Source organism: Megalops cyprinoides, chromosome 11 (genome assembly GCF_013368585.1).
Source record: "Megalops cyprinoides isolate fMegCyp1 chromosome 11, fMegCyp1.pri, whole genome shotgun sequence".
Classification (NCBI taxonomy): Eukaryota; Metazoa; Chordata; class Actinopteri; order Elopiformes; family Megalopidae; genus Megalops; species Megalops cyprinoides.
In genome coordinates this window covers 2,200,676-2,210,244 of record NC_050593.1, presented here as the reverse complement: position 1 = coordinate 2,210,244, position 9,569 = coordinate 2,200,676, and the positions used below count along the sequence as shown (strand labels likewise).

The window sequence follows — 9,569 nt, the reverse complement described above, 5'->3', positions numbered from 1 at the left end:
AGTAATAATAACAACAGCAATAGCAGAATGTGTAAGAACTATGATCGTAAAATAATTTATCGACGACCTTTCAGTCCTATCTGTCGATAAATTAGTGAATCCTCTATTGATTTTCAGAGGTATCTAATGCACAATTTTAATGTTATGATTCCATGTAAAGAAAAAAAAAAACATATCCGCGTATTTGTTTCTTCTCTGGACGTGGGCTATGTCCTGGGAAATGGTGAGATCAATTACTGCATTAAAGCCGGGTCTTTTCACACTGTTAGGAGTGTAAAGGTTCCTCCCTTCCCGTGTTTGCAGTTGTGTCACAGCTCAGAGATCGCAGGAGCTCACATTTCGCCTCTGGCAAGCACTTATCAAGTTATGTCCTTAACCTGAATACCACCTAATACACTCACAAACAGGAAAAATAGTATCACAGGCATAAGGTGGAATAAATTTTAATACTACTGTTTGCAAAAGTCACATTCGGTATCTGTAGGCTTGTAAGATTGACTTGAGGGTGAATAACTCTTCTGAAGGGATTTAACTACACTGATCTTCATTAATGTTGAAATCTGTTGAATTTATTAGATTGAAAACACGCCGCATATCATAGTTCCATTTACAGATCACCAAGTAGAAAACGCCTATTTTCCCCATTTTTACGGTGTCATTAATATACACGGTATAACAGATATGAAATTCAGTTTTTTCAGCTCATGGTGTTTCGTCTAGGAAAAATATGCGCAAACACAATTGAGATCCTCTCCCTGAACGCGTAGGAGCACCGCGGCGAACAATGAGCCCCCTTTTCCCAACAACCTGCCTCCTCTTTTTCGCCTTGAATACCACCGTCTCTACGGCCTCCATTGATCCCAAGGATTACCTTGCGGACGGAGCTGAGCGGACGGTCAACAATGACAACGTTGTTTTCGACGACTACCGGGGGAAGGGTTGCGTGGACGATAGTGGCTTCGTGTACAGGCTCGGGGAGCGTTTCTTCCCCGGACACTCGAACTGCCCCTGCATGTGCACAGAGGACGGCCCCGTGTGCGATCAACCGGAGTGTCCCAAAATACACCCCAAGTGCACCAAAGTGGAGCATAACGGCTGCTGTCCCGAGTGCAAGGAGGTCAAAAACTTTTGTGAATACCGGGGGATGACTTACAAGATACTAGAGGAATTTAAGGTAAAGTCTACTTTTGCGCAATTTCACGATGTACAAGTGACCTGCCTGAGCGAGGTGTGAAAATACTCACACTTTTTATGATTTATTGGCTTGTGCTGTAGTTCGTGTCTCTTCTGGCCGCTTTTTTGATCGTGATGGACAGTAAATTTTTACATCTACTAATAAGAAGGAGGCTAGGAGTTGGATGTATTATGCATTATGAGCGCTTGGACTATTGATTGGACTTGCGTTATTTCACACAAGACATTTCTGATTACTTAACTGGCCTACCCACATATTTCACGACTGCCCTGATGTGAAAAGGTGTGGTTAGATAGGTCTCTCTGTACTTTGCAGTTGCATGCTGCACTCCCTTTTGAATAGTGACGCGATGTTTTCTCAGCCTAACGTTACCGTTGCAAATCGTCGGCACACTGCAGTTGTTAGAGGTTTGCGGATTCATTGGTTGGTCGACTGATCGAATCGTGGCTTGGTTTCTATTCGATATATCGCGTTGAAAGCAATTGACGAAGTTGCACATTCTAAAACCACTATGAGGATTTTTTAAATTCATCACTGGGGCACTATGAGAAGTTAGCATTGCGCCAGCGCAATAAAAAGAAGAAGCTGATGTCTGCTTATAAAACAACTTTGTGTACATTGCGGAAATCTGATTTCACAGTTAGCAAAGCATCCTGCCGATTAATCTTAAAAACGCGGCATTATCTTATTGTCATAACCGCAATATAAAAGGCGTCATTTTTTGGGTTATTTCACGTCATGATCATCAGACATATTCATGCTGTAAACCTCGTCTTAAAAACGAAAACCATGTTACTAAGGAAATATGTGAACCCATAAAGGACAGAGATATGCATTTCTCTTTTACTTTACTCGTCCCTCACAAATTTCTCTATGTAACTTCAAGTGCTTATGACCCATAGGCACCTGACAATTAGGGAGGCAAAGATAGGTCACCATTTAGTTGAATTTTTCCACCTGTAATTTGACAGCGTTTGTGTTGGACTCAAACAATAAGGTCTCAAACAAGGGGCAGCGGTGTAGCATCGTGGTAAGGAGTAGGATTCATAACTGAAAGGTTGCCGGTTTAATTCACTGCTGGGGCACTGCTTTTGTACCTTTCAGTATGGGGTGCCATTTAGGAAGAAAAATAATCAATTTAGTGTGTGTATGTATGGGGTCCAAAAGTCTAAGACCACTAGTCAAAATACTTCTATTTTGCATTTGTTTCGAATGTAATACTATTTTTTTTTTCATTACAAATGATAATATCAGTTTTACAATTTGAGTGAAAAGTTGAATCTTTGAAAAATGTACATGAATGTCAGAATATTTTATTTGTATTTGGTATGTCCCTGTAGTTAAATGAACTACACAAGTTTGTGCAAAACCTGATGACCCATGTTATCCCAGCATGATTTGACAATGTTCCAAAGAGCCTCTGGTGATGTCACAGAATGCTTGGCTTTCTCAGTCTTCAAGTGCCCCCATAAATGTTCAGTGGGGTTGAGGTTAGATGACTGTGGAGGAAAGTCCATGACAGTCAGGACTCTTGGACTTCTTTGGTCTTCAAGTAGTTCTTGCAAAGCTTCGAGGTGTGTTTGGGGTTATTATCCGGCTGCAGTATGAATCCTTCTCCACAAAGATGCAAACCAGAGGGTATAGCATGTCTCTGAAGAATGGAATGGTACTTCTCCTTGGTCAGGGTGTAGTCAATTCGGTGCAGGTGTCCAACTCCAGAGTAGGCAAAACACCCCCAGACTTGAATATTCCCACCACGTTTCACTGTCGGTTTGGTACAGTGCAGTATCATTCTCTCTCACAAATTTTTGTTTGAACATAGGTTCAAACAAAAATTTAGAATAAAACAACGACTTCCTTTACATCTGAAAAACATCCAGGTCTTCCGATTCATTTTAGGTTTTTGTTTAGAAACAGCTGCACGTTTACATTTTTCCCCTTCAGTAGGTTTCTCTGTTGGCTTATCAGTTCTCCCGTCTTGGGAAAAAACTCTCTCTGCGGGGACAGAGGAAGCAACGATGCCCAAGTATTTTGCTGCAAGTCTACTTAGGGATGGGAAAGTTTGTTCATGCTCTTTCCACCAGTGTAACGGGTCTTGGTCCCAGAGAATTACCCTTTTCTCTAAGTAGCGACGCATCTCAATGAGCGTAACAGTGCCTGCTGAGTGGTACTGTTGGGCTGACAGAGCTTGAGTGTCAAAATGTGACCATTTTGCTGTGGATGTGGTAGAGCTTGGTGTAAGTGCAGAAGACACTGGGGAGGCAGAACTTGGCACAGACGTGGAGGCAGTGCATGGTGCTCATGAATTTCTTGGATTTCTGTCAGAATTTGTTTCTACTGACTGAACCAGTTTATGCTCTGCCATGTTCAGCTGCTTCTGTGTGTCTGTGAGTTTCTGCATGGCTTTTGTGCTGTGGTAGAAAAATGATACAATGCTACTGCATTTTTCCAAGAGCTGAACAATTGCAGGGACAGCTTTGGGCGAAACAGGGGTAGTGCGTCCACCCAGCCTTGTGTACCGCAGAGACAACATTGGGACCATTGTCTGTGACAACTGCTAGCACCTTCTGAGTTATGCCCCATTCATGTGTTATTCTTTTTTGCTCTAAACTAATGTTGACAGCTGTGTGTTGTTCATGGAAACAACAGGTTTCTAAAAGAAATTCCTCCATTTGCCAGTTGTCAACAAAATGTCATGTTACGGCCAAATAGGCTCACGTCATGATCATCAGACATATTCATGCTGTAAACCTCGTCTTAAAAACGAAAACCATGTTACTAAGGAAATATGTGAACCCATAAAGGACAGAGATATGCATTTCTCTTTTACTTTACTCGTCCCTCACAAATTTCTCTATGTAACTTCAAGTGCTTATGACCCATAGGCACCTGACAATTAGGGAGGCAAAGATAGGTCACCATTTAGTTGAATTTTTCCACCTGTAATTTGACAGCGTTTGTGTTGGACTCAAACAATAAGGTCTCAAACAAGGGGCAGCGGTGTAGCATCGTGGTAAGGAGTAGGATTCATAACTGAAAGGTTGCCGGTTTAATTCACTGCTGGGGCACTGCTTTTGTACCTTTCAGTATGGGGTGCCATTTAGGAAGAAAAATAATCAATTTAGTGTGTGTATGTATGGGGTCCAAAAGTCTAAGACCACTAGTCAAAATACTTCTATTTTGCATTTGTTTCGAATGTAATACTATTTTTTTTTTCATTACAAATGATAATATCAGTTTTACAATTTGAGTGAAAAGTTGAATCTTTGAAAAATGTACATGAATGTCAGAATATTTTATTTGTATTTGGTATGTCCCTGTAGTTAAATGAACTACACAAGTTTGTGCAAAACCTGATGACCCATGTTATCCCAGCATGATTTGACAATGTTCCAAAGAGCCTCTGGTGATGTCACAGAATGCTTGGCTTTCTCAGTCTTCAAGTGCCCCCATAAATGTTCAGTGGGGTTGAGGTTAGATGACTGTGGAGGAAAGTCCATGACAGTCAGGACTCTTGGACTTCTTTGGTCTTCAAGTAGTTCTTGCAAAGCTTCGAGGTGTGTTTGGGGTTATTATCCGGCTGCAGTATGAATCCTTCTCCACAAAGATGCAAACCAGAGGGTATAGCATGTCTCTGAAGAATGGAGTGGTACTTCTCCTTGGTCAGGGTGTAGTCAATTCGGTGCAGGTGTCCAACTCCAGAGTAGGCAAAACACCCCCAGACTTGAATATTCCCACCACGTTTCACTGTCGGTTTGGTACAGTGCAGTATCATTCTCTCTCCTGTTCGTCTCCTTACATACACCCTTCTGTTACTGCCATAAATCTCAAATTTGGATTCATCAGTAAATAAGACTTTTTCCAGTCATCCACTGTGAAATGCTGGTATTTTTTTAGCCCACCCCAAGCATTTCGCCTTGTTTCCCCTCCTGAGAAGTGGTTTAGAAACTGCTACTCGTCCTCTGCGACCACTACAAGACAGCTTTCTTTTGACAGTACTTTTGCTGATTGGAGTCTTGCGTTCTTTATTTAGCAAATTCTGTATCTGTGATGAAGTTGCTTTTCTATCTCTCAGGGAACTAAGCTTGATGTATTGATCTTCTGACGGTGTGGTCACTTTTGGCCTGCCTGATCATGCTTTGGATACAACTGATCCAGTTTCTGCAAAGCCTTTCAGAGTTCAATGCACTGCCCCCTTAGAAACCTTTAGTCTAGCCATGATTTGATGCTGAGAAAGCCCCTCTTTGCTTAAAATAACAATTTGACTTCTGACACTTTCACTTAGTTGTGATGCCATTTTTCCCACTATCACAATGCTACTTAGTAAGCAATGATCTGCTGGAAACTTGAGGTACAACTATATTTATAACAGGTGAGTTACTTGAATGACCCTCTGATGAGTAGATCAAATCCACTTGAGTGTCATCTGAACGCATGCTTCAATGGAAAGGATACAAATCAAGGAAATCTGACTTTTTGTACAAAGGAGTTAAGTTGGTCAATTCCCCAAATTTGCTTAAATTTGATTGCTGACCTAGAAATAGAGCAGAATCTTAAATATTTCTTCTTCATTATACATGACATAACTTCTTGTGTTTTTAAATGTTTCTGAATCCTCAAACTTTTTGATTATTTCCAGGTTTACGTGAAAATATTAGAGATTTTCAATGTGGTCTCAGACTTTAGAACCCCTCTGTATATATTTATATATATGTGTGTGTGTGTATAGGAACTCTGGGGTGTGAGTATAGCTAGTGCTGCATATTGTATATTGTACTGCCCTGTGTTCGTTTAGAGTAGTGATTGACTCCATGTACCAGAATGCTTTGTACTCTTAATGTTTTAATGTTTCCCGTGGTTCATGTGATGTTCTGTACAGGTAAACAAATTAGATCTATTTGTTTGATAAGTTTTTATTTGAATCTGCCAATCAGCCAATGGTCATTTGTAAATGTATTATGCCCGTATGATTTTTGTTTCGATCCAATACCAAGTAATACTAGGGTATCCCGATACCGATATTTTTAAAAGTCTTGTTGTGTACACAAATCCAGGAAATACTTGTAATTTCTATGATGAAATTGCATCAAAAAATGCATTTAAAAGCTTACTTTTAAGACACTACTTGGTCTATGATTAAAAAAAATCAAACTTCTCTATTTTGTTTTTCATTTATTTAAAAAAACAGTGATAAAACAGTTTATTCTTCAACATTCAAACAAAAACTTTGAATAAAACAAAGACTTTCTTTGCAGCAAGAGAGAGAGAGAGACAGAGACAGACAGAGAGAGAGAGAGAGAGAGAGAGAGAGAGAGACGGAGACAGAGACAGAGAGAGAGAGAGAGAGAGAGAGAAAACTGGTGACAGGCAAGTGACTCACAGCCATTCAGATTTGCTCTAATTCTTCCCCTTCCTATTCAAACTTGGCATTTTTTCTCTTAAGACCTCACCTATTCCTTAATGAGTGAGAGAGAGAGAGAGAGAGAGAGAGAGAGAGAGAGAGAGAGAGAGAGAGAGAAACCAACAGTGAGATAAAGTGAGAAAAGAAAAGAGACAAGAAAAAGATAAAGACAAAAAGGAGGGAAAGAATGAGTGAGAACCAGGCGAGAGGATTGCCATTTTCACAAGCAGTGAAATTCATCACATAGGTTCAAACAAAAATTTAGAATAAAACAACGACTTCCTTTACATCTGAAAAACATCCAGGTCTTCTGATTCATTTTAGGTTTTTGTTTAGAAACAGCTGCACGTTTACATTTTTCCCCTTCAGTAGGTTTCTCTGTTGGCTTATCAGTTCTCCCGTCTTGGGAAAAAACTCTCTCTGCGGGGACAGAGGAAGCAACGATGCCCAAGTATTTTGCTGCAAGTCTACTTAGGGATGGGAAAGTTTGTTCATGCTCTTTCCACCAGTGTAACGGGTCTTGGTCCCAGAGAATTACCCTTTTCTCTAAGTAGCGACGCATCTCAATGAGCGTAACAGTGCCTGCTGAGTGGTACTGTTGGGCTGACAGAGCTTGAGTGTCAAAATGTGACCATTTTGCTGTGGATGTGGTAGAGCTTGGTGTAAGTGCAGAAGACACTGGGGAGGCAGAACTTGGCACAGACGTGGAGGCAGTGCATGGTGCTCATGAATTTCTTGGATTTCTGTCAGAATTTGTTTCTACTGACTGAACCAGTTTATGCTCTGCCATGTTCAGCTGCTTCTGTGTGTCTGTGAGTTTCTGCATGGCTTTTGTGCTGTGGTAGAAAAATGATACAATGCTACTGCATTTTTCCAAGAGCTGAACAATTGCAGGGACAGCTTTGGGCGAAACAGGGGTAGTGCGTCCACCCAGCCTTGTGTACCGCAGAGACAACATTGGGACCATTGTCTGTGACAACTGCTAGCACCTTCTGAGTTATGCCCCATTCATGTGTTATTCTTTTTTGCTCTAAACTAATGTTGACAGCTGTGTGTTGTTCATGGAAACAACAGGTTTCTAAAAGAAATTCCTCCATTTGCCAGTTGTCAACAAAATGTCATGTTACGGCCAAATAGGCTTCTGTGGACCTCGATGTCCACATAATTGTGGTCAGAACCACGCTGTTCGCACGCTGTAAAGCTGCCTTTACTTCATTTTAACAGTTTTTGTACATGTCTGTGATGACACTACATGTAGTTTAATCTTTATGTGCCACTAAACCTTTCATAAAAGCTTAAATAGACCTAGGCCTAGTTTCACCAAGTAGCCACAGACAGTTAGAACAGGCCTACTTAATGACACATTTTGAATGAAACTACAGCCATTCCAAAATCTCTTAATATCCACCATTAGATAAAAGTGTTCTAATGATGGCTTATAAAAGAGTAATATTCATTGTAGATGGCCTTTTCTCTTCAGATATCAGCAAGACGTGGCTTTAAAACATATTTGTTTTTTTTGACAATGTGTCCTATATAGGCCTATAGCTTCATATAGCCAACATCTAACAGTAGCCTAAAGCCTACTGACTGCAAAACTTGGGTTTATATGTAGGCCTAAGCTAATCTACACCAATACCACGACTAGGGTTTCATACAATAAATATCCTGCTTACATATTACATGGTTAACAGTTCTATTATCACCGGTTACCTGGATAATTCCTGCCTTTCTGAAATGCCTCTGCTAAAGAACTTTGCCTCAATGAAGTGGGCGTATCTGCCTGCATTTCGTTTCTCCTGTAACTGGTCATGCTCTTGCTATTAGATTGGCATCCAATACTAATTTGATTAATACATACACTAAGAGACAAAGACATACTGTATACTAAATTCTGGGAAGATACACTGTACACTAGCTTAAAGGTAAGTGTAGTATTTTCACAGTGGAGGCACCGCACTACTAAATTCATTTAAATGTACTATTCTATTCGTATTGTGGCTATTTCAATTACCTTTAATATTATTTTCTAATAATATTATTAGCCTACTGGTACCCAGGGAGATCAGCCAGCTCACCATTCCACCGCTGAGAATTCAGGATCCTGTTGCGCCACTGTTTTATATATTTTATTTAACCTTTATTTCACCAGGTTTGTTCCATTGAAATTAAAATCTCTTTTACAAGAGAGACCTGGCCAAGAAAAGCAGCACACCAAGTTTCAGACAAAACAAAAATTACATAAGCATTAAAAATACACAAAAAGACAAAGGACAAGTAGAAAGTGCAAAGTGCTACAAGTGCAAAAGGAATTAATTTTCAGCTAAAAACATTTGCAATTCCCAATAGACTCTGTTTCCCAACTCTTAACAATAGCTTTAAATTCACTGAGCGTGACCAAGTCCTGAAGTTTTAACTCTTTTTGCAGGCTATTCCAGGCAGAGGGTGCAGAATACATGAAAACCAAACTCGGTACGAACTTTACGAACAGCCAAAGGCAAAGAAGCTTGAGGCCTTAACCTATAAGTGCCTTTACATTTTTGTGACATATAATTACATAAATAAGAAGGAGGTTTTCTTAAAATGGCCTTATAGATAAAAACATGCCAGTGACTAAGTCTTAATAAAGTCTGCACTAAATTAAAAGCAGCTTGCAGGTACTCCAGAGCCTTTTTTACAGTGAGAGCACAGCAATAGATAATTGTGTCATCAGCATAGAAATGGAAATTTGCATTATTTACATTCGATCCCAAACAATTAATATAAATTGTAAATAAAAGTGGACCCAGAACTGAACCCTGTGGGACTCCCTTACTAACCGTAAGTACATCAGATGTAAGGCCATCACATTGTACACACTGAGTCCTCTCAAACCAACTTATTGTATGATTGGAGAACCCAATGTTAAAAAGGCGTTGCTTCAAAATGTCATGATCCACTGTGTCAAATGCCTTTGATAAATCAATAAACAGA

General features: G+C 40.0%; 1 protein-coding gene across 1 annotated transcript in view; it reads left to right on the top strand.

The window, feature by feature from the left end:
* The first annotated feature begins 784 nt into the window (after positions 1-784).
* The window catches only part of LOC118785793 (von Willebrand factor C domain-containing protein 2-like), a 44,367-nt gene continuing 35,582 nt past the window's right edge, over positions 785-9,569 (top strand). The window contains exon 1 of the mRNA XM_036540730.1: positions 785-1,174. Coding sequence (XP_036396623.1) covers positions 785-1,174 — 390 coding nt within the window. The remainder of the gene's footprint in view (positions 1,175-9,569) is intronic.